Below are 25,171 nucleotides of genomic sequence, written 5' to 3' on the forward strand. Positions count from 1 at the left end.
AGTTTCTTTTTTATCTTGATGGATCATTGTGTGTTCCCCTAGAGACTGTTTTGGAAACCCTTACTAAAGACTTTCATTACTTTCAAAAGTATCAGAGTTAAGAACGTGCATATTTTTTATCTAAAATGCAAGATTTCTTATTCATGTTGAATCTTGGCCAAATCTAGTCATGGCTTTTCATTTAGGTATGTAATCTGCACACATTTTAGAAGTTCCTGAAATATGTCTGGATGGCCAGTGTCAGCTGGCATTATATTTGTTAAAAGTAGACAGTCACATATGAAGGAAATAAAGCAGTAGAAGAAGAACATGCTACATTTTGACCAAACTACTTTCAGAGACGTTTTATACTTTTTAGTGGGTTTGACCAATAAGGCAATGACCACCTTGAGCTTAAATTGATACCATGCTATATCAGTTACAGTCATGATCTGGAATTACAGAACCTCTGAGTTAGAAGGACTGCAGATGACATTTAGTTCATCCTCTCTTATCAACTTTGATGAATTCAGACGAGCAAGAGAAAGATAGAAGGTCGGAGGAGGGAGAGAGAAAGAAGGAAATAGCTGCACCAAACGAAATCCAGCTCCAAAAACTGAAGTAATGACCTAAGTTGGTTGTTTGAACTGAATTAGTCATTAATAGACCTGATGTCAAGAACTTGGCTAGATTTGCTACAGTCTACCCCCAATCTACTGAGGAAATGATTTTTGTAAGCATTCCTAAAATCCCAGATCCCTTCATGTGAGTGGAAAGAGGCCCTCTTGCCAGTCCCTGGGTTCAGAGCTGAACAACATCCTTCTAGAAACCCAAATTCCTACAGGCAAGCTCATACAAATGCGTGGGCTGTGATGTGGAGACCTCTGGTTCTTCCTCAGTATTACGTCAACATGAGGTCGCTTTTCATTCAGCATTTGCCTTAAGGACAAGGTTACAACATCTGTGGGGATTCTCAGATTTATTTTTTATTTTAAATTCCTCAAAATACAGATAAATATTTTGCAAGATGTTTCCAAAGTAATTTCTTTCGGCCCAGTCATTGCTCTTTGCTGACCCCTATTCTCACTCCTCTTACCCCATCTTTGTTTAATGAATTACTGCAGATGAATTTGCTACACTCTGTGGAAGTCAAAGGCCAGGCTTCGTCATTGACATTTATACCGGCTTACCTGTTGGTGAGTTATGATGCCATTGTTGGAATTTTCTGTGTTTGCCTTTGTGTTTGAAAACAGGAATACACACCCTTATTTTTCTCAGGTTGTTTTTTTTTTTTCTTAGAAGGAAAAACTAGTGAAACAATGCCATTTAGTTTTATTGAAACACTGATTCTTACTTTGAAACAAACCGCAAACACCCCGTGTCGCTCCACCTAATTGGCGGCAGCATTCGTTGCTCATGATTAAGGGGACTGGAAAGCTTTTCACAAAATTACAATCAAGCTTAGTTAAACCAACCCTAGGCATCAACAAAGGGAGAGATTCTGGGAGTAGGGCCAGTTGACGTTTGCTTTGACTATAATTCCCAATCTTTCCTTCTGACTATGACATGAGTTTAATATGACTTTTCATACCAATCTTTATGTGTGGGTTGTACACATAAAGCACTTTAGGGGATCCGTTTTATCTCACATGGATTCTCCTCAGGTTATCTGCTTTGGGAATTTCAGATGTGCAATAAAAAAAAAAAAAAAGAGGCCACTCCTCTCAGAGGCCCCATCTGGTAACTAGAGCAGAGACCACTGCAGTGCTCAAGATGCTTGTGCAAGATTCCGAAGTCTTGCACAGCATTCGGCCAATGGAGGCAATGCCTTTGTGGTTTAAAAGAAAATAACATAAAAATAGATGGAAAGCTATTGCATTCTCAGAGTTTTTCCCCAGTGTGATTTATATGCATCCTCAGATGCCCGTCTTAAGTCCGAGCAGTTGTGTCTAGTAGCAAACATCACCACTCGCTTTGTTCCACCTTCTTCCTCATAAGTAAACTGAAATCCACATCAGCCTTTCCAATGACCTTGTTTAAGAAAACAAGGGTCTGGTCCAGCAATCAGCCTGGTTCTCTTAGTGCCAAATCCATATGGCTCAACAGTCTAGTCAACGTCCAAAGAAACTTCATGGTTTGGAAAGAAAAACTGCTAAATGACATTGGCATGAAACACCTGGCCCTCGCTGCTTTGTTTTTCCCCTTCCCAAAACAGATCTTTTCATCTCCCTAGAATCTCCGATCCAAAGATAAGTGGTCTTTAATAATAATGACTCTCCACGGACAGACCAGGCATGTCCCCCAGCAAGGCCTGCCCTCCGAGGTTGGCAGCAGGCAAAAGACTGGAAACAGCACCAACGTCGTCTACTAGTTGAGCTGGAGACATCTCAGACATCATCCAGTTCAAACACACTGCTTTACAGTTGAGGGGACAGGGGCCCAGAGAGGGGAAGGGACTCGGCCGAGGTCACCTAGCTAATTAATAACAGAGCTGGGACCCAAATCCAGTCCTGACTCACAGCTTGCTTTGCCTCGAGCTCTTGAAAGCTGGAAATGTGATAGTTAGCAATATACTTAATGTTACCAAATTCCACCATGACAAAATATTTAGATGACTGAGAAACTTTGTTTTATTTGAGCTTTATACTCTCCTTCTGAAAGGTCTTAAGATTGTTGGCATATAGAACCCATTCGTATGGGGTTAAAACTATAGCAAGTTTATTAATCTTGTCTTAAAATATAAACTTCTCCAAGTTGAAGTTCAAATGAAATCCAGACAGGAAAAGAAAATACAATTTTTAATATATCCTTTTGCTATTTTATGCCTAACAATGGCTAGAAATTTGACCCAGTCTATTATTGTTAAACTTGATAATACATCACTTATATTTAAAATAAATGAACGTGAACATAATGTCTCAAATTTTAAATAATAAAAGAATGTCATCTGAATTATCTTTTTGTTTGCTGATCATTCACAGTTGTGATGTTACTTTGCATAGCCTTTTAAGAACGTGAATGGCAAATATGTGAAAAATCCAAAAACATAATCACCTGCATTCAAAATAGCAATATACTCTAAGTTGTTTTTTTCCATTAAAGAGATTATTTTTCCTTTGAACAAAATCAAACCCTTTAGAAAAGGATCTAAAATAAACCTGTGGTCTGTCAAACTTCTTCAAAGCAGGTTGGCTTTAGAGTATGATTATTCTGAAATCGCGGTGTCTCTTGTAAGCTCCACAACTGTGGCCCTTCTTACGACTTAGGCAGAGTCCTTGCAGAGGCTCCTGACTATCGTATGTAAACGGAAGTGTGTCAACGGCGAAGTAACACAAACCTAGTGGGTTGGAAAGACCAAAGCTTTACATCCCTTCCCAGCTTCTGAAGCACTTTGTGAAATTCCACCAAGCAGTGGCAGAAGGGCCCTCCAGGATAACAAGTAATTTGATTGTGGTTTTGTGAAGATTGTTGACTGTGACGTGCAAAAGCCCGAGGGAGGTAGGATAGCCTGTTAGCGGATTCCTCGTGTCAAATCCTGACTCTGCCTCTTATTAGCTTTGTGGTCTTTGGCAAGTTCCTTCTGCTGGTTTGGCCTCAGTTCCATCATCTGCATAGTGACAGTTGTCACAGTACCTGGAGACCATCTCGTAGAGTGGCTGTAATGATTCAGTGAGTAAATCCAGGTTGAATGTTGAGAAATATGCCAGGTACATAGCAAGTGAGACACTACTAACACTCTTACTGTTATTATCCTAGAAGACACTGAATGGTTGGGAGTTGAGAGCAGGTCAGAAAGAGATTGGACCACCAGGCTGGTGAGGAGGTGAGACCTGCCCACAAGGCCACCTCACCAGCTGGCCAGCCCTGCTCTCACAGCCTGTGTTGTGGCTCTGCTGTCACTCCTGCTTGGATCCTGTTTTAATGCTCACCGGTCCCAACTTCCAGATACTGGTTCTTAATTTACCAAATTTTAATTGGTGCTTAACATTGATCAGACAGCTTGGTAGGGGCTGGTAACACAGTGGAGTTGTAGCCAGCCCCAGCCCCTGGCCTTAGGAAACCACAGTCTGTGGCTATAGCCCTTCTCAGTGCTGGCCCCCACAGTCAGCATGGGCCTAGCTCACAGCCCCAGACCTAATGTACCTCCTTTTCAAAACCATGTGAAAGAGGAAGGGGATGTTGAAGGGGAATCTGAAAGATCAGAGCTGGCTGTGACCATAAGCTCCTCTGTTCTTCACCAGCTCTCCTTTCCCATTCTGGCCAAACACCACCACACACTTTGGGTAGAGTGGCCGTTTATTCTCAGCTGTCACTTTATTCTGTTCACCCAGTGCATAGTGCCCAGGGGATACCAAGATGGCGCCTACCTGGTTTGTTTCAGAACAAAACCAAAAAGATACTAAATCCAGATAGACACATGAGTGTCTGAAAGCAGTTTAGTTATTTCAATTTGATATCAACTGATGTCCCCCCTTTCCACTGTCACTACCCCAACACACACATACCCACCAACACACCCACACACCCACACACCCATGCACTTTCTCTTTTTTCATTGTGTACCTTATGTAGAACATGGAGTTAGAAGCTGCCGACTCTCAGTGCCGTGCTGTCACTCATGTGTGGCTGCTCTGTTTTCAGATATTGATGAATGCCGGGAGATCCCAGGGGTCTGTGAAAACGGAGTGTGTATCAACATGGTTGGCAGCTTCAGATGTGAATGTCCAGTGGGCTTTTTCTATAATGACAAGTTGTTGGTTTGTGAAGGTAAGCGATGTCACTATATCATATCCAGGAATGAGCCAACTGACAAGCTACTTATGCACACACACTTGGCCAATTTCACAACATTGGAATTTCAGCAATCCATCAAGCTCTAGCAATAGTGTAGGGCACCATGTGGAACATCATTTTTTCATGGAAAAACTTCCCTAAGTCCCCGTGGAAAAAGCAGGACGTGCACTCCCCAGCCCCATCCTATACATAATATATTAGATTTCCCAGCTGATATAAGAACCCTTGAGTTCCTGGGTGTGTCGCATAGATTGCTTTTGTTTCTCATTGCTTAAAAGTGAGCAGGAGTGGTGGGCGGTCATCTTTACTTGAATCTCAAAATTAGTGTTCCCTTCCAAACGGAGCCTGTGCTACTCCCAAGTGAAAACAAGGTTAATGCAAATATTCCAAATGCATGAGAGAATTCCAAATGGCAAGAACAGCAAATTTGATTTTATATGAAGAATGTTGGCATGTGTGCAAGTGGTACTTTTTTCATTTTCACATTACCTCCCCTTGCCATGTGCATGTACTGTGATGCCGTGCATTCCTCACAACACTTCATATTCCCCTACATCTGGGGAAGATAGTGTACTTTCACATTTTAGTAAAAGGGACATTGCTGGTTATTAAATATACCATGTGCCCTAGGGTAGCTGGAATAATTGTCTATTTAATACTTAAACTTGGGGCCTCTTGCAGAATTTTTGTTCTTGTCAGAAAGGGTTATTACCCCTTAGAGCACGTATGAGAGCACATATGTCAATATTTTAATGTTAAAAAACCTTTTTTTCCCATAGACTAGGGACAACTTACAGACCATGAGTAAAGTTATGGCCCTAAGCACATGCTTGTTAAATTCTCTTCACCAGGCTTTTAGCTACTATGGCCAGGTGGGCACATGTTACTGCCTCCCGGAGAGGGGTAAATGGGGTGATAGCCGTTCAGAACCTTCCTTAGGAAATAGTCATCTCAGACCTTGGCACTAGCCCCTGTGCTTTGGAAGGCCATCAAGGATAAGGTGTTCCGGAGAGGAAGCATGATGCAGGAGAAAAGAAAGGAGCCCACAGCAGAGGAGCTGATGATGGTAAAGTAGCCTGCCTTCCTCATAGCCAGTCTTCCCCCTTTCATAAATGGCTAGGATGCCTGCCACCTTCTTGGGGCCTCTCTTGTTCTCTTCTATTCAGAGATCCCAAACCCTTAGGCATGGTTGCCCATGATGGCCAAGTTAACCCAGACCTTACTGTCCATATGAGATTGAAAGCCTACAGCTGTACCAATGTAAAACACTTTGTTGTCAGGGTAGTACTCAGTGGATATTGAGATTACAAAGCACTCCAACTTTTGGTGTCCGTCTCACAGAATATCCATTCTCAGGGTGAATGTTTATTCCGGGGTCAGCTGCTTCCCAGCACACTCTTAGCTCTCAGAATCAGAAAATGAAGGTTGATTTAATACATGTCTCTATAACCCTGAAATTGGAATGGATTCCAGAAGTATTTAGGGAACACTCATGCATCTGTTCTCCCGAAATATGCATATAATCCGATGCTCAGCATCTGATGCCTCACAGAAATGCCTGTCTGTGATGCCATTTGGCTTTTCCAATGATTGGCTACCTTCTAGCTTTCTGTACCCTCTTAAGACCAGGGCAGACCTGCTGGGAGAGTGGTGCTGGTCTTGGTTCCATTGGAACCCAAGGCAGGCATACTTCTGCCCTGTATCTGTTTTCCAGAGAGGCACACGCCACCCCACCCCACATTAGGCAGAAACTTCCACTGACTGACAGTAAGTGCTGAGGTTTTCCCGCCACACAAGCATACACCTGTGAGGCACAGGTTGATGTATTTGCCGCCCCCTTGTGGGAACTTCTTGGGCTGAGTCCACTTTTTTGTAAAACCCTAATACTGGTGCTAAGAGCCAGCTCCCATCTGTGTTCCAGGCTATTCCCTTTATTGGACTTAACCTGAGTTAAATTGTTTCATAGGAGCAGGGGCAGGGAACATGTATTTTGCCCCAAGGCATATCCTGGACTATGGAGAACTTTCATAATGTCATGAATTTGAACTATATTAGCTACCTGATTTAAAAAAAAAAAAAAGGCAAACAACCCCCCTGAGTATAGTCAAAGCTCTGAAGCACAGAGTATCCATTTATTCTTTTCTTTGATAGTGAGAGTTGGGTTGTTGTCAGTAGTTTTATGTGCAGCCTCTCATATTAAGTTTCCTTGATTTGACTGCCATGTGGCAGTAATTTAAGCCGGAGCCCCTACAGCCCTGAAGCGAAAGGCACTGCCTGTGAATCAGGAGCACCAGTATCACTTGCGGGCTTATTGGAAATGCAGAATCTCAAGCCATTCTCCAGACATGCTGAATCAGAATCTGCTTTTCAACAAGATCCCAAGTGATCCCTATGTATACGAAGGCAAAGCAACCCGATGAATCGTAAAACCCTGGGGCTTTGAGCAAATGCAACATTTTCTAGGATATTCAGTTTATACTATGCCAAGCGCTGGTCCTAGCAGCTGAGTGTATGACTTTTCTTTTATACACAAGCATCATTAGAATCCACATGTGGTCATAAACCAAGTACTTGCATTTACAAAAAATATCAAAAATGTGGAAAAATTAGAAAAGAAGTCTTAAAGGTCTTCCACTATCTGTTCCATGGAACTGATCAAAATAAGAAAATAGAAATCTATTTTAAGTGAGAGCCTTTGTTGACTTGCCCCACATTCTGTCCTCCTTCTAATTGAATTCTCTTTTGCTTGGAGATATTGACGAGTGTCAGAACGGCCCTGTGTGCCAGCGCAATGCCGAGTGCATCAACACCGCGGGCAGCTACCGCTGTGACTGCAAGCCAGGCTACCGCTTCACCTCCACAGGGCAGTGCAACGGTAAGTGGCTCCCCACTGGCTGGGTGGGCCCGCCAGCGCGCCATCTCCAGCAGGCTTCAGACATCTGGATTTTTTTGAGAAGGTTAACTTGAAGAACACCTGAGTTATGGTTTACATTGCTGAGTTCTAGTCACGAGGCCAGCAAAAAAGGAAAACTGTTGAAACCCTTAGAGATGTGATGTTTCCAAAACGAGACATATATCATGTGCATACATAGATTTCAGATTGGCTCATCTGCTGCCCTGCTCTAAACACCCTCTCCCTCAAATACACACACACACATGCACACAGTCCCCTAACCAGTCCTCAGGGACAGATATTTGTTTTTTTCCTTTCACATGATCCCCCTTAGGGTGGGAGGTTGCCACCATTCCAGCCACACACCCCAATTCTATAGCAAACCTCTCCTGAGCTGAGTTAGATTAACCTGCATGAACAAAAAGAACCAACAGCACCACTTATCCTCCTAAACATCTTACAGAACTGAGGGCAGCAAACATTAACAGCCTTTTATTAGCCATAAGTCACCTACAGTAAAATGAGAAACTGTCCCCTAGAGGTTAGGTTATTTCATGGCTTACTTTTGTCAAGGATGCGGTAAAAGTAAGAAGGATGAGCATGTTAGCACATATGGATGGTCAAGTTTTAAGTATCTGACGGCATCTTCTAGCCAGTGGCACCAAAATTAAAACACCAGTGTTCCAGCCCAGAAGCAAAATTATACCTCAGAATCATTTTCATGTGAGTGTTTGAGTAATTGTAAATCATTGTATATTTAGCATGGAGGTCAGGAAGAATGTGTTGTTTTGCTGTGGTTCATTTCCCAAGGAGTTTCCTGGATATTTTATGCATTTGTGAATGAAACAACACAAGGGAACATGGTCAAATTTTCCTTGGATTTCCTTGCCTACCAGCGATTAGGTGGTAGGAAGTGCACCGCTCTCTGTAGGGTATTTTGCATTGTTTTACTAGACCTTGGTGGGAAGAGGGTGTAATAGCAGAACAAAAACTCACTTTGAGAATCAAGGCTTGTTTTGTTGGGTTTAAAGGAACATGTGCAAGTGTTTAGCATTTTGTCAACAAAGCGGTTGTTACCCATGTATTAAAAAAATAGGACAGGAAAAATGGGGACGTCTCTGATATGAGTCACAATACCCTAGTGTAACTTGGCATTTATAGCATTTCCCTGCATTTTGCTCTTAATTTATATGTCTTTGAAACTGGGCAAAATAATTCCAATCAAAATAAAGAACTGCTGATAATACAGAACGTGTCGTTTCACACCATTTCACGCTCAGGCAAGAAGTGGGACAAGCTATTTATACATCAAGACAGGGCGTCCAACCATGGCCTGCTAGGGCTTAAGCCCTGCCATATTTTCTTGTAGAACATTAGCACAAATAAAACTCATCCAGCGCTAACCAATGATAAGTGCTATGAATGAGTGTCATTTGTAGCCAAGCTCACTTTTCCTCACTCATTGGAATCCTCAGAAGGGAACGTACTTGAGTTTTGCAATTATTCAGCCTCTAGGGTTGAAGACTTCACTCAGGAATCATCTTCATTTATATCTTTTAAAATCTTTTAAAATGTCTTTTAATAGTTTGCTCCTTTTTAAGTCTGTTTTCTCCAATGGGAATAATCATAACTTACTAGATTAACAAGCTTTCTAGATAGGCAAGCAATAGTTCCTAAGCTACGGGTATCCCAGTTTCTCCATTAAGATGATATATTCAAGCTCACTTAAGACTTTTAAATTGTATGGTGATTCATCAGCTGTAATGTTCTATAATTGGAAGGAGGTAGTCGTAACAATGGCAGCCTGAGCACAGGAAATAGATGGGATATCTTCTCTTCTGGTATGAGCACAACTGCTCTGTGTGGCAAAAAGTGTCCATTTCCGGTTGCTGTCTTCTCAGTAGGCAAGACAGGCCAACAGCAAGCAGGGTGTCACTGTGCTCTACAGAATCTATACTCTAGTTGGCATTCTGGCTGTTTGCTCTCTTTTATGACAGTAGGACAACCAGGATGATACATGGCTCTTCAGATGACCTGTGCCCTAAACATAGAATTTTGAGAGCTTTAAAAATTAGAGACCTAAGTAGGCATGTAATCACGTCATTTGTAGATTCATATAATAAATTCTGCCCCCTTCCCCCCCTCCCCGCCCCAGATCATCAGATTTCAGGAGGGCAACAAAGATTCAGTTGATGAGAAATATAATTCAGGGCTTAAAGACTGGCAGAAGCAAGATGACAGGGCATTCCCTTGAATGAATATGAATAAAAAGAAACATCATTAAGATTGTCAAGTGCTAAAAGGAGCCATGTGTAGACATGAAGACTTGGTTAAGATGGAACAAAAAGTTATAGGAGTAAGACAAAACAATGAACTGAAACCTAAACAAAGGACAGTATGGGTTGTCCATCAAGAAAACCTATCTTAGCAATGGGATTTGTTTGACTTTGATATATATTTCCAAGGGAAGCTATGAAGGGTCCATGACTTGAGACACCAAATCTTGACTAGACAAAATACTTAATTCATTCCATGGTCTGTGATACTGCGTGGGCAAATTATCAAACAGATTATCTCCCGGCTTGGTTTCTTCTTCCCTATTCTACTTCTAATTTTTCTCATCTTTCAGAACATTTTTTTTCATTGCCTCATGTATTGTTAACATACTCTGAATGTGCCCAGTAAAAGAGCATTAGTTTTAACTGATTTTGAGGTAAAAATATATATATATGTGTGTGTGTGTATATATATATATATATATGTGTGTATATATATATATATATATAATGCCAGTATCTGTTTTACTGGCTTGGTTTAGAGCTAGGATTAATCCTGAGCATGATATCTAGAAGTAAGTTACTTAATGCAGTTTTGTCCCCTAACTCTACCTAAGATACTTACGATGCTTTTTATCTACAGATCGCAATGAATGCCAAGAAATCCCCAACATATGCAGCCATGGACAGTGTATTGACACAGTTGGAAGTTTTTATTGCCTTTGCCACACCGGTTTTAAAACAAATGCTGATCAAACCATGTGTTTGGGTGAGTACGTGATTATCATTTTATTTTTAACTTCTATCGAAAAATTCATTTGCATCTGAATATATATAAAAATTGATACTAAACCTTCAGTATTAATTTTGCCATTTATAAAATGAAAACACAAGTAGGTGTGTAGCATTAACATCCTTTGGTATTTAATCTTTGGCAATCTGAACACAATAAACCTCTTCCTTGATATTCATTTGGCTGCCAGGTCAGAAAAACTTTTTTTTTTTTTCAACGTTTATTTATTTTTGGGACAGAGAGAGACAGAGCATGAACGGGGGAGGGGCAGAGAGAGAAGGAGACAGAATCAGAAACAGGCTCCAGGCTCTGAGCCATCAGCCCAGAGCCTGATGCGGGGCTCGAACTCACGGACCGCGAGATCGTGACCTGGCTGAAGTCGGACGCTTAACCGACTGCGCCACCCAGGCGCCCCCAGAAAAACTTTTGACTAAAGGAAAAACAGAAAGATATTAAGACAAAAAATACTTTTTATTAATGTTAATAGCCTATTATTTTATTAAGTCTATGGGTTTGCCTTATTGGAATAGAGTGCAGCTTCTGAGTGTTTGAATATGAGCATTTTTTGAGAAGGGTCCATGGTTTGTACCGTATCCTCAGAGGCAAATTTGTAGATCCTATAAAGGCAAAAAAAAGACCCCACATTTTTCTAGGGGAAAAGAGCTCAAGACTTTAAATAAATCTCTTCCCGCTTGCTTTCACTGCTGAGTCAGGATGCTGATTTAGAATAAATTCCAAGTATTAATTAATCACTTTCTCTCTTTTCCTTCCTTTTTATACTTTAAAGCAATATCCATTAAGGATGATTCATGAACATGAATCAGTTTCACAACTGAAAAAAGAAGAATCAATAGAATAATGTTTAAAGAGCTTACCTTTCACCATAATTGGGTTCATCCATTAGGGAACATTCTTACAAAGTCTTGTCTTCTTCAGAGCAGATGACAAGTTTTATATTAAAGGAGTGTAGGGGCACCTGGGTGGCGCAGTCGGTTAAGCGTCCGACTTCAGCCAGGTCACGATCTCGCGGTCTGTGAGTTCGAGCCCCGCGTCAGGCTCTGGGCTGATGGCTCAGAGCCTGGAGCCTGTTTCCGATTCTGTGTCTCCCTCTCTCTCTGCCCCTCCCCCGTTCATGCTCTGTCTCTCTCTGTCCCAAAAATAAATAAAAACGTGGAAAAAAAAATTAAAAAAAAAAAAAAAAAGGAGTGTAATCAGCCCTGCCCGTCCCTGGAAAGCTAATCCCTGCATAGCAGTGACACCTGCATCTGATTTATCTGGAACCCTCTACTGAAGAACCTGCCCTACAGAAAAATGTCGCTAGTTTGGCTAAAAATGAATCAAAGCAGCAGCCCTTGATTGCTGGCAGGGTGACTCACGTGGATGCAGTCTTCAACCACAGACACACACATATTGGATCACTTTGGGGTCAGCAATGCTTTCTGGTTTAGGATCACCGATAACTTATCTTCATGTCCAAAATTTGAAAGGAAAGGAAATTGTAACTCTAAACACTGCCTTTGGCTAACCTGAGGTGTTGTCTTCCAGTCCCAGAGCCTCCTCCCCTTTGCCCTCGCCCCCCTCCTTCTGCCTCACTCCTGCAATACCAGCAATATCAACTCTCTTTTGTTTTGATCCTTTATTTCCTCCTTAATATAATGTACCCCTGCTCTATAAGAAAGACATTAGCTGTTGTGGCACAATGCTCAGACATAAAAGATGCCCAAACAGCTTTACAGAATAGTCAAAGAGAAAAGTCACAGACCAATAAAAAGACAAATAATAACACAAGAATGTATCAGAAGAGGTATCACATTGGGATACTTTAGAAGAGTGAGTTTAGGCACCAGTAGTGGGAGTGATCATAGGTCTTTAGGAGTGGACTGGGAAGAAGGAAAAGGTGTCTAAAATATCAGGTGAGTTAGAAAGCTCATTTATTTTGTTGCTGATTTGAGGGTAATGTCAGGTGACTCACTGCTTTTTGGTAAACTAGAGTGAGAATCTTAAAGGCTGAAGTTTGCCAAAGGTGGCAGCAAATCAAGACCCAGATGCGCTCAGAATTTTCCATTTCCAAGTGAAAATATTTGAGAAAAGTGGCAAGGGTGGAGAATTGTAGAAGTAAATAGAGTAAAATAGTTCTTGTCCAGTTCTCATGTCCTTAGCTTGCCTCCTTTCACATGCCAGCCCAGGAGACGGTTTATTCCCAAGGTTTAGGTCCTTGGCTCTTGCTGGTTGCTCATGGGGAGCGGCCACTGCTGGATCCAATACCAATATCAAGAAGTTCTTAGCCTACACCTGATGCTTTGTGAACCTCACCATGCCCTTTAATCCCAGGCAACCACTCACCTCTTCTGTTAACGACCACGTTTCTCTACGGCCTTTGTTCCTACTAGACATAAATGAGTGTGAGCGAGACGCCTGTGGGAATGGAACTTGCCGCAACACGATCGGTTCCTTCAACTGCCGCTGCAACCATGGTTTCATCCTCTCCCACAACAACGACTGTATAGGTGCGTATGCAAATCAGTGCCTCACGTAGGAAGTGCGTTTAATATGTGCTCTTCGTAATTAGCAGCCTCTCCAGGGAGTGATTTTGTTTTCTGAAATATATGCCCTCTTATGTGGCAACAATTGGTTAAAGGATTTGTCAAAATAAGGTGCTAATTAAATGTCAACTGAGTAATGACTGCCATGACTTTTATGTAAGTGCTCATCAGCAGCTATAATTTTATATACACTGTGCTGTGAATTAAATACATTTTTAAATGAATTGATTACATCTTAAAACACATAAAAGTGATACTTTGTATAGAAATTACATAATTCAGGAATAACGTGGACCCATTTGTCTCAATGTTGCGCCATAGACTCTCTTAAAATAAGTCAGTTATTGGGGGGGCACGCCTGGCTGGCTCAGTCAGAAGAGCCTGGGAATCTTGATGGTGGGGTTGTGAGTTCCAGCCTCATGTGGGATGTAGAAATTACAAAAATAAATAAAACTTTTAAAAAGTCAATTATTAAATCTATAAAATCCTCCTTATAAAACATGCTATGTTATTTATAAGTGAGAATAATGATCCAAATTTTGTATTGTTGCTAGAGGCTAATTTTATATACTTCTAATTATGAGAATAATTAATAATACCATCAGCTGTATTGTGTGTTAGTAATTCAGTTTTAGCTTTTAAAAATGAAACCTAAAGGAAGATCAAGGTGAAACTCATATAAAGTTCTAATATAAATTATCAATCTGTAATTAATAGAACAGCATAGTCTTGTTAGGTTTTAATAGGTGAGTAAAGCCAGGTGTATTGTTACAAACTAGATATTTATTAGAATTTTTCATGTTTGGCTGAGCCAGCAAAAGCCTCTGAAATTTCAAATAAGTATTTTTCCCTTTAAAGGTTTTGATCATTGCTGGAATTAGGACATTTTCTTTGGAATATATCAAAGGGTATTTTTTTGGCAGATGTTGATGAATGTGCAACTGGAAATGGGAACCTTTGCAGAAATGGCCAGTGCATCAATACAGTGGGGTCCTTCCAGTGTCAGTGCAATGAAGGCTATGAGGTGGCTCCAGATGGAAGGACCTGTGTGGGTGAGTGCTGCCTCAGAATTTCAGAAAGAGATTCCAAAGTATGTTCTCCGAGACCAAAGAATCCTGCAGTCTCTGTCAACATCCTTCCTTCAGAAGGATGGAGAGAAAAAAAAAAATCAGAGTGGAATTACACCAATCCTACCTGTTGACTGTGTGTGTGTGTGTGTGTGTGTGTGTGTGTGATATCTATAACACACTTCCCTATTATGTTTTAAAATTAAGTTATTGTAATTACAGAGAATAAATTGTTAAATTTCACAGAAAGCTAAATTGTTCCATAAACAGTTATAATTTGCTTTCTTATATTTACTCTCTTTAAAACAGCTTTGTAGAAATCTCTTCTATAATCTTTTGGGTGCTCTCAAAAATCTTCATACCCATTAACTTTTCACAAGCTACCTTTTTCTGGAAATATTTAATTTGTGATAAGTCACATAAAATATAGTTGTTCTGCACACTTCTGAAAGCTGATAAAGCTTCTTTTTATTGAATCATTAATTTTTCTCCATGTTAGTTTTATGTATTTCTTTGATTTGATTCCAGTTTCTTGGAATTTTAATTGCTTGATGGAAATCATGCCAGTGGGAACCTCTTCTTTCTTTCTCCCTTTTCTTTGCAGATATCAACGAATGTCTTCTAGAACCTGGAAAATGTGCACCAGGCACCTGTCAAAACTTGGATGGGTCCTACAGGTGCATTTGTCCACCTGGGTACAGTCTACAGAATGACAAGTGTGAAGGTAGGAGGGAGAGGGCTATCCATGTTTGGAAGTGAGCAGTATTGGTTACTGCACTGGCATTCTCAAAGTCCATTTTTGTGATGGTGTGCTGGTGTCTTCATTTTGCACTTTATCAGAAAAAAATCCAAGAGCAAAGGGTGTGGCTTATGTTCTCACACTCAGCTGACGAGGCAGGAACATCTAATTCTCATGCTGATATCTGATGACACTGTTTTGCTCTGTGCCTATGAGTGCTCATATGACCCTGACTCTTTTCCAGGGTGCTTTTAGGCATCTTGTAAAAAACCCTGGTTTTCATGTTTTTAAGTATCAGTAGGTTGCAACTAAAAATAGCTTCATGATTTCAGCTAAAATCTTTAAGTGACCACATTCAAGGTTGGATGATTATGGCTATATAATTTATCTACGTTGTTTGACCTATACAGCAGTGGAAATGTGTTACTACAAATAAATTCTCAGCAAATTTTATAGTACTGCATTCTTCAATTCATATGTCATTGAATTAAATGAGGGGCATTAATTGCTAGAACTTCATAAATAACTGGGCTAAAAGAATTTTTAAGAAGTCACCTAGTTCATGCTCCCAAGTTTAAATAGGTCTGTATCTCATCCATAATGAGTAAGAATTTTCTCCATTTCTCCACTTTTAATATCATGGAGAAATCTTATCATATACCCAGTTTACATCATAGTCAAGTGATAATATTCTAAATGGAAACAAATTATGCCTAAATGCAAATTATTATGTGTTATTTTACTTTCACTAAATAAAGATCAACTACTCCATGATCAATGCAAAACTCCCCTAAGATGAACAGAATGGAAATGTATAGAAAGAAAAATGACTTCCCAAATACTTAGTAATGTACCCATTCCACCATCTTTTTCCCTATCCTTATGAAGTCATCACCTACAGGTTAATTTCTACTATAAGAGAAAGAATCCTATTGACAATGACAAAAACAACAACCAAAAGAAATACTCGAGCATTTTTACAAAAGTTGGCTTTTCTTTTAAGAAACGGTTGGATGTGAGAGTAGTGGGAACATGGGAATGGAGTCATTCAGTCAGCAGCAGCTCAGATTCGTTGATCTACCACAAGCAATGTGATGTAATTAATTATAAAGGCAATGTAATAACATAGAGTGATGAAGAGACTGGTTTTTCACTGAACAGGAAGATCATGACTTTGAGCTGCACATTTTAAGAATACCTATTGTGTGGTATTTACAATATTAAGTCAAGATAATGGAATTAATTTCCCAACTTCCCCTTAGTGGGACCTCATGGGAAGGAACTTGTATAATAGGAATACATTCTGATGTAGGTGTAGAACTCTTTGCACAAATGCAAAAATAAAGAGCCCCATGATATAAAAGATACATGTTTTGTTGGGAAAAAAAGTATCAATAAAAATAGCATGGCTCAGAATCAAGACTTACCTCTATTTTACTACAAATTCCAGCTGAAAGTCAGGGGAAAAGATGGGTAAGTCTGTTGGAAAGAGTGGCCACACTTTTCCTAAACATGGGATGATCATGTAATTCACTGACCAAACCAAGACAGTTTTAAGGAGGGGTCTGTTAATAACAAGGCCAGGACAACAGGCATAACTAGGACTTTCCTAGAAAACGAGAGCATATAGTTACCCAAGCTATTCAAACATCACTGTAGACCACCTTTAATCAACCCTTCCTAGTGCTAAGGTATGTTAATATGCTAAAGGAAGTATGTCACAATTATAAGTGCACCAACTTCCTGTTATCTATATGACAAAAGAAAAACTATAGCCTATACAAGAAAGACATTTGTGTTTTGAGAAAAATTAATCTGCAAATGAAAGTTAGGGACCTCATCTTCTGCGGTATCTTTAGTTTATACTTTACATAATTATTGTCATGAGTGTTAGTATTCTTGATAAATTCATAGTTTTCCTAATAGCATGGAGTATTGGGAAAAGCACTGTGAATGGATGGAGGGAATAAGTGTTTAGTTCAAAGGTCTAGATCTCTCACTGACTCATTGTCAACACAATTAAAATTGTGTTGTGGTGACTCTGGAGTTTCTTGCTTCTTTTCTAGCTTAGGGTGGTAGGAAATTACCTTTTCTAATTGGCCAGGAAACTCAGTCTGGGTAAGGGATATTTCTTAATGTATCCCTTAGAAGGCACTTGCAGATTCCATTTTTACAATAAGAATTTTCAAGATTAATTTTTAAAAAGGTATCACAGCCTAGAGGTCCACTCAGCATGATGATACAGGAAAAATCCTTATTGGAAGAGTTGTACTTTGTACTTCCACACTTTGCATTTGGTATCTGATGATGTCTCCATTGTGTTTTGGCTTTGACACATGTTAATTCTTTTAGATATTGATGAGTGTGTTGAAGAGCCAGAAATTTGTGCCTTGGGCACATGCAGTAACACTGAAGGGAGCTTCAAATGTCTGTGTCCAGATGGATTCTCCTTGTCCTCCACTGGAAGAAGGTGCCAAGGTAACTGCCTTTGAAGGCTTTAGACTTTCATTACTCTGTGTTTATTTGTTGTGGTTTCACTTTCTTAAACATGGCAAAGCTTTGATTCTTTGTGAAAGAGAAGATGGAGAGCTTTCATTCACTCAGAGGTCTAATGATTACCATATGTCAGAAAGTTCATTTTTACTTTTAAAGTTGAAAACTCATCCATCAAGTTATGGTTGCTTGTACAACTGCCCTGGCACTTGAACCTGTCTCTCCCTCTAAGAACACGAATGCTGATAGGTCACTCAGTGGGGGATCAGCCATGAGCCACTGAATACTGCAAAGCCTGGGGGAAGTTCAGCTACATGGTCTCTGCCTCAGAAGAGGTGACTTTGCATAAATGTGGCCCAGACTCTAGACTTTCAGTCCAAAAAATGCAGATTAATCCACGTGCTTTCAGGATATAGTGCCCATCCCTCATATCACAAGTTTTCTAAGAAAACAAACTTGAACTGACCAGGATTCTTGCTGGGACATCATCTGTTTTCAGGAGTAATATTTGTGAACTTAAAAAAAGGAAGCCTGAACTTAAGCATAACACAGGATATTATATCTCAGAAAACTGTTTAGCTCGCAGTAAAAAATGCAATGGTGTGTGTCTATCCATTTATACATACTAGTTTAATGAATTTAGAACAAAAAGCCCCATGCACACTTATTTCTCCCCTCCACCTCAGAGTTTTGTTGTTGTTTGTTCTTTTATTGTTCAGGTTTTTCTTCTTGGTTATTTTGTTATGTTTTGCTTCCATATTACTAAACAAGAGGTAAGGGATATAATTTCAGATTCCAAAAATTGGGTTTTGGTCTCAGCTTCGCCCTCTGTAGCCTAAACAAGTCATTGGATCTTTGGGACGCTCAATTTCCTCATTTTAAACAACCATAATAATACCCGGCCAACCAATCGTACTAAATACGTAACAAAGTTTTGTTAGTTTCTGAGTCTTTCATGGACTCTTGATGAACTTTTCACCTTCCAACTAGCCCTTTTGTTAGCCAATATTTAGAAGCGTGAAGGGGGAATTGAGACTTCTCTGATTTGATCTCATAGGCGGCTGTCAGAAGCCCACATAGATTTCAGGCTTGTGGGTGGGGTGATAGTTGATTCAAGCAGATATTCTGTTATGGTACAGACCAGCCAGATAAATTCTAAGTCCTACTCCCTTGTTTTTGTGTGCCTTTGGCTTGGCCCAAGTTTGGAAAGAAAGCAGTGAGAAACCAGGTGTGAATCTGCCGATGTGGCAGGCCAGAGGAAACTCATAGGCTATTAATTCAATTTGCACTGGCCTGTCACAGAGGAGGCTAACGCTGCAGGAAGAATCAGCCCAGCTGTGAGCAGCCTTGCCACATGCTCAGCTCCAAGAGGCAGAGCCAGACTTGAGGAATGCAAGCAGGGAAAGTGACTTTTGTAGTTCTGATGAAATTTCAAAGGTCATTAAGGGCTCTTTGCAGATGGACTGGTAAACAGGCATCCTAGTGAGTCCTAGTTAAAGTGTGTGGGCAAGCATAGCTCTCTTTCCCAATGCAAGGCACCTTTGATTAATAAACCAAATCTAGAGAATCACCAAAAGCAGATGTAAATCTCCCACAGGACACAAATTTTGCTGAAGCCAGGGAGTTAAGAGCTGGGTTTTACTTATAAGATGACAAGTTAGGAGTCAGGCTTCTATTGCCCATGAAATGAGAAAATTCCACAGAGCAACAGATAATGTTTTTGAAGGAACAATTGTGATAAGACTCAGGTCAACAGATCTTGGCACTTGAAGGCCACAGATATAAAGGGACCACTCCCACTTAACAAAGTTCACTTTACAGTTTGAGCTTCAACTTCGTGTGTTTGAGCCTGCGTAATGGCGAGGTTTTTCTCTTTTTCTGGACGTGGGATGGTAAAGTGATGCTGGCGAGACAGGGCTGATTTATGGATTTATTTAATTAATTTAATTAATTTATTTAATGATAAATGAAAAGAAATATCTAGGTTTAACAGAAACATTAAGGTGGAAGACAACAGAGACAATTAAGTTTTAATATATTCATTGAGACATTTTTGTGAATAGTCACTAACTGATACCTTAAGACAGTTGTAGGTATAAATAATAAACACGAAACATTGTATGTGACAATGAACTTGAAGAATAAAGCGAATCAAAAGGTGTCATTAGAGGAACTATATTCGTTAAATCTTGAAACTTCTCAGCAAAGCGAATATTTGGAGGGCAGGCATGTCTCAGGGCAAAGACTGGCTTTTAGTGCTCTTGATCTTCAGAAGACTCACTGAAAGATACCTCTTAGGTCTAGCTGTAACCAATCTGGAGGTGGAGTAAAAATTAGCGAGAAAATGTATCTGGAAGAGTTGGTTGAAGAAGTTCACTGGGGAGGCCAACTGAATTAGACTTACCAAAGCCTGGTATATATGTTTGATTGATTGATATTTTTACTTTAATTCATGAAAATTTTTCTGATACGATCTTTGGCAACTCAATTATTCTTACCCTGTCTCCTTTGTCACGAAATAAAAGCTGAGAAATTGTCTTAACAGAAATGCATAGGTGGCTGTTAATAATATGCTGCCTGGGGTTGAAAAACAGTGACAGGAGAGAGCATACCTGATCACACATAAAGAAGTGGCAATTCCTTAAAATGGATATGAAAGTGTTTCCTTAAAACCTGCAGATTTTAGCCTCCATGTAACTAGAGGGGAGTCTATAAAGCTTTGGATGTCAAATTTGAGGGGACACACTCCAGGCTTCTGGATGAGCTCACTTTTTAGAGCCACCCAATTTGCTGTATAAGAAATGGAAAAGTCAGTTTCCAAAATTATGTCAAGCAATGCTGGAGAAGTTTGTAGCAACTAGATCCCATCTTCCATGTTGGAGTCACCAAAAAATAACCGATATTAAAGAAATGTATTCTTTGAAAGAAAAATTATTCTCCCTCCTATCTACCCATCTCCCTGCCCTCCTCTTCACCGTCCCTCTCTGTTGAGCTAAACAACCTTCTGTATCGTGTGTGTGTATGTGTGTGTGTGTGTGTGTGTGTGTGTGTGTATAAAATCTGCAGAAAGCCCCACATGGCGTTTTGTAAATAGCAACTACATCAATAGCTGCTTCAGTGAATGATCATTATTGTCGTATTTTTGCCAGTCCACAAAATTGCCACATCTTTATTTGTTCTGTGCTTGGAATCAGGGGTTTTATTTTGGTTTATTTGGTTTTATTTTGGCTGAGGGGACCCAGAATAAACAACCTGGTGTGAAAGCATAGTAAGTACCAGAACTGGGAGGCCTACCTTAATTTAGTATGCTCACTAAATATTACCCAAAACACATGTAAGCACATCTGTCAATGGAAGGGTCTTGTGAATTATTCCACTTCTTAATGTCCCCACCCGGAAGTCACTGATGATGTCAGCTTTGAAATGTGATAGTGTTGGAGTTTGTTATTCACATCAAGTTATTTTGGAAAATTGGCTAAAATGAGAAATAACAAAGTGAAAGTCGCATGGATGTACTCATCAGATCTCACTACGAAGGTTACCTATGACTTTAAAGATCTGAGCTCAATTACTGTTATAGTCACTTACGTTATGGAGTATTACTATTGTAATGAAAAGAACAATTTAACACGATGGATTGTTTCTCATTCACTATTATACAGTAACGATGTAGTAGGAAAGCATCTAAAGGGTCTCCTGGATTTATGCTGCAGATTTGCGAATGAGCTACTGTTATGCGAAGTTTGAAGGAGGAAAATGTTCATCACCCAAATCCAGAAATCACTCCAAACAGGAATGCTGCTGTGCCTTGAAGGGAGAAGGTTGGGGTGATCCCTGTGAGCTGTGCCCCACTGAACCTGATGGTATGTCTACCATCTGCACTTCTCTTTTGGGTATTCATACGGCAGCCTGGCTGTGAAATGAGAAATACTGGGTGTAGCCCTTCAGGAAAATAAGACAATTTAATTTAACTGTAAGTCTACCCAAAATATTCATTAAGATGATTTTAACTCAAGAGCTGGGTAGTTGTTTCCTTCTGAAATGTGCTATGAATCAGGGCAAGTGGTAGACACTGGGAGCCTTGTTCACTTGCTCTGATATCTGGGCTTTTCTCGTTCGGTTGTTTCCTGATACATGCAGCCTGTGGCAATCTGGCCATCACTCACTGCTTTGGGAACAGCCTGTAGCTAGTTGCAATTAGTCTGTCTACTAACAAGCGTTCATCTCTACCACAGAGGCCTTCCGCCAGATCTGTCCCTATGGAAGCGGCATCATTGTGGGGCCTGATGATTCAGCAGTTGGTAAGTGGCCTGCACTGGATTCTCAGCATTTTTTAATATTCTTAACCAGCCTCTTCCCTGCCCTTTCTCCAGCTGTTCTTTTTTCTCCACATTTATCTTGGGAAATAAAGCTCTAATTTTTGTCTTTTGATTTAGATACCAATTGTATTATTGTATTATATGGTAACATGATATTGCAATATTAGATATTTCATTGGTTAGACAGTGAAATGATTATAATTTACCTTTGTGTTCAGAAAAAGGTACCTTGGGGGTGCCTGGGTGGCTCAGTCAGTTAGGCCTCCAACTCTTGATTTCAGCTCAGGTCATGATCTCATGGTTTGTGAGTTAGCCTTGCATCGGGCTCTGTGCTGATAGCACGGAGCCTGCTTGGGATTCTCTGGCTCCCTCTCTCTCTGCCCCTTCCCTGATCTTGCGCTCTCTCTCAAAAATAAAATAAACAAACATTAAAAGAAAAAAAAGAAAAGAAAAAGGTACCTTGTTATTCACTTTTTTTTAATCCTTTACTTAAGATATGGATGAGTGCAAAGAACCAGATGTCTGTAAACATGGGCAGTGCATCAATACCGATGGCTCCTATCGCTGCGAGTGTCCCTTTGGTTACATCCTGGAAGGGAATGAATGTGTAGGTGAGTAATAAATCGGTTTCTTCCATAAGGATTTTACAAATTAGAAATTACGCCAGTTAGCATTCCTGCTAGGAAGAATAAGTACCAAGATTGGGACAGAAATAGGTTTTGTCCATTCATTCATGCAGCATTCATCTAGCAATACTAGCTGAGTACCCCATGTGTCCAGCACTGTGCTAGGCTCTATGGCTACAGAAGTGACCCAAGCCAACATGGTCCTTCCTTATAGTCTAATGGGGAAGACACTGGACACATCTGAAGAGATAGTTGGAAAGGAAAACATTATAACGTATTCTTTTAATTTAAAAAAGATTGTTGATGATCATAATTGTATTCTCTCAATATGTAAAATACAAAATTTATCCAGATTTTATTACATTTAGTAACGTGAAAGGCTATGTACACAGCATAAACTCCTCTTGTTTTTACTCTATTATTAAAATTTCAGAGAATGGCTCCTATGTCTGACCTTTGAGCTCTTAATCCATACCAACTCAAAATTGAATCCAAGTATGATGTCTAGGTCTCTAAAAAATCCAAAGCAGTTCAATTTAATCTGAATTAATAACAGCATAAATGCTGAATGTTTGTGTACATTAGAAAGCGTTCTTTCCATACAAGAATCAGGGCATGAGGACTTCCCCCAAAGCTGTGGCCTCGGAAGCGTAAACAAGTTCCTTAGTCTTCCTAGGCCTTAGAATGTAATGTTATGCAGATAGACTAACTTATTTCCATTTACCCTGCAGCTCTAAAAATCTATGATACTGTGATTTTTATTCACTTGAAAGAGATGTAATATTCTGGACAGTGAAATGCAATTTCATAGCAGAACAAAAGCAAAGTTGTCAATGTTTTCTCTTTGGAATCTTCAGTTAGTGCTTCTCTGTGCGTGACAGATGAGCCTGCTCACCCAGGTCTCTCTACCACACCTTCTTGCCTTTGCTTTTTGACTCAGAACCCAACATGAAATGTAACCCTGATGGCAGTCCATTACTATTCCGTGTCCTAGATAGCTAAAATAACAATGTTATTTCTCAACAAGTTCCCTTTCCCAGAGGAAGACATTCTCCTCAAGAGATGTTTCAGAAGAACAGCCAGTATTGTAGGTGGATGGGTTGGGAAGCATATATATTTTTTAGAGCTCCTTGGTAAGACTTGTTCTCTCTCCACAGTTGTTTACAGAGATCATACCCTAAACATATTTCTTTGTAGCTTTTCTTCTGCCTAACGTAAACCATCTGGTTTCAACAGAATCAACAAAAAATCTGTGTGAATCTTGATTTTATCCAGTGTATTAATTTTGCTTAACCTCTGGTCTCTTGCTTTGTGTAAGCGTAGTCTTCTATTTTATATCTGGCAAAACTCCATCATGTTTAAGGCTTCTTAGAGAATGATGTAATGTAAGGCCAAACTGGAGATATATTTCTAGGTTTATTTAAGTGAAAACTTTTGACTTGTGAGAGAAGCCTTGTTTTAACCCTTTGAGCATCTATTCCCAGTAGGTTTACCTCTTCATGATACAGGAAGCTGGAGAAGCTCACAGAGAAAAGCACTATGAGGGCTGAAAGCCCAGATACTGTCACTGTTAGTGCCACTGTTACTTAGCAGGTGAAATTTCACAGCTATAAATCTGAGGAGATAAGACATGTGCACTCCTTTCTTGCAAAGACAGAATGAGAATAAAACAAGATGCTACAGATCAAAGTAGTCTGATGGGGTGAAACGTATCATTTGAGTCCAAGCCCATTTTTTTCTTCATTTGTCATATTTTGAATACACTCTTGGTCACTTGCAGATACTGATGAATGTTCTGTGGGAAATCCCTGTGGAAATGGCACCTGCAAGAATGTGATTGGTGGTTTTGAATGCACCTGTGAGGAGGGATTTGAGCCTGGTCCAATGATGACTTGCGAAGGTAAACCTCTTTGCAGAATAGTTGGTTACATCTTCTGATCATGGAGACGACAGCTGGCTGATTATGGTCCTTGATATTAAATCCCACCCAGGGTGTGCAGAATAAAGAACATCTGGCATGATGGGCCAAACCGTCACTTCTCCTGAAAAAGGTGGAGGTGGTTCTTGGCACCAGTTATGCTGCCTATCATGCAGAGCTCCTGTTGGTGTCTCCCCACTGCTAGTATTTGGATATGACTCCTGTCTTGTTTGCTACCTTCTATTTTCCATTTTCCCCTTCCTTTTTTTCCTTTATCTCCCATGCTCCCTTTCTTTTTTCTTTTTTCCTTTCTACTCATATCTGCACACTGACATAGCCACCAACATCCTGTGGCCATCTGGGGGCAATCACAGCAAAAGAAGTTGCCGATACCCTGTAAGCATCTTCCAGTGTCTAGTAGGATAGATGCATGGAGAGAAGGGAAAGAGAGGGAGTGTCTAGCACAGAGGGTCTCAAAGGGTGATCCCTGGATCAGCCACATCAGCATCACCTGGGAACTTGTCAGAAATACAGTTTTTCAGGCCTCCTCCCAGACCTCTTGAATCAGAAACTTGAAGAGTGAAGCCTCGCAGCCTTCCAGGTAATTTCTGATACACTCTCAAGTCAAGAACCATTGGTCACAGAAGTGAATGAAGGTGAAGGTAGACAATAAAAATGGTATGAAAGTGAGCTCTTCATCAGAGATATGACCTGTCAATACCACTGTCATA

At 40.1% G+C, this 25,171-nt stretch overlaps 1 protein-coding gene and 1 long non-coding RNA gene across 2 annotated transcripts in view; one reads left to right on the forward strand and one right to left on the reverse strand.

Annotated features, from left to right (window-relative positions):
• FBN1 (fibrillin 1) overlaps positions 1–25,171 on the forward strand; it is a 235,761-nt gene that overhangs the window by 188,129 nt on the left and 22,461 nt on the right. Inside the window, exons 43-54 of the mRNA XM_043555476.1 lie at positions 1,104–1,175; positions 4,621–4,746; positions 7,526–7,648; positions 10,586–10,711; positions 13,126–13,242; positions 14,202–14,330; positions 14,950–15,069; positions 17,437–17,562; positions 21,291–21,440; positions 21,813–21,878; positions 22,391–22,507; positions 24,303–24,422. Of these exons, the coding sequence (XP_043411411.1) occupies positions 1,104–1,175; positions 4,621–4,746; positions 7,526–7,648; positions 10,586–10,711; positions 13,126–13,242; positions 14,202–14,330; positions 14,950–15,069; positions 17,437–17,562; positions 21,291–21,440; positions 21,813–21,878; positions 22,391–22,507; positions 24,303–24,422 (1,392 nt within the window). The remainder of the gene's footprint in view (positions 1–1,103; positions 1,176–4,620; positions 4,747–7,525; positions 7,649–10,585; positions 10,712–13,125; positions 13,243–14,201; positions 14,331–14,949; positions 15,070–17,436; positions 17,563–21,290; positions 21,441–21,812; positions 21,879–22,390; positions 22,508–24,302; positions 24,423–25,171) is intronic.
• LOC122468677 lies at positions 19,495–22,467 on the reverse strand. Its single transcript, XR_006293307.1, has 2 exons — positions 22,356–22,467; positions 19,495–19,892 (listed from the first exon to the last, which is right to left on the reverse strand). It is a non-coding gene; the product is annotated as an uncharacterized LOC122468677 (long non-coding RNA).

This window comes from Prionailurus bengalensis, chromosome B3 (assembly GCF_016509475.1).
Source record: "Prionailurus bengalensis isolate Pbe53 chromosome B3, Fcat_Pben_1.1_paternal_pri, whole genome shotgun sequence".
Classification (NCBI taxonomy): Eukaryota; Metazoa; Chordata; class Mammalia; order Carnivora; family Felidae; genus Prionailurus; species Prionailurus bengalensis.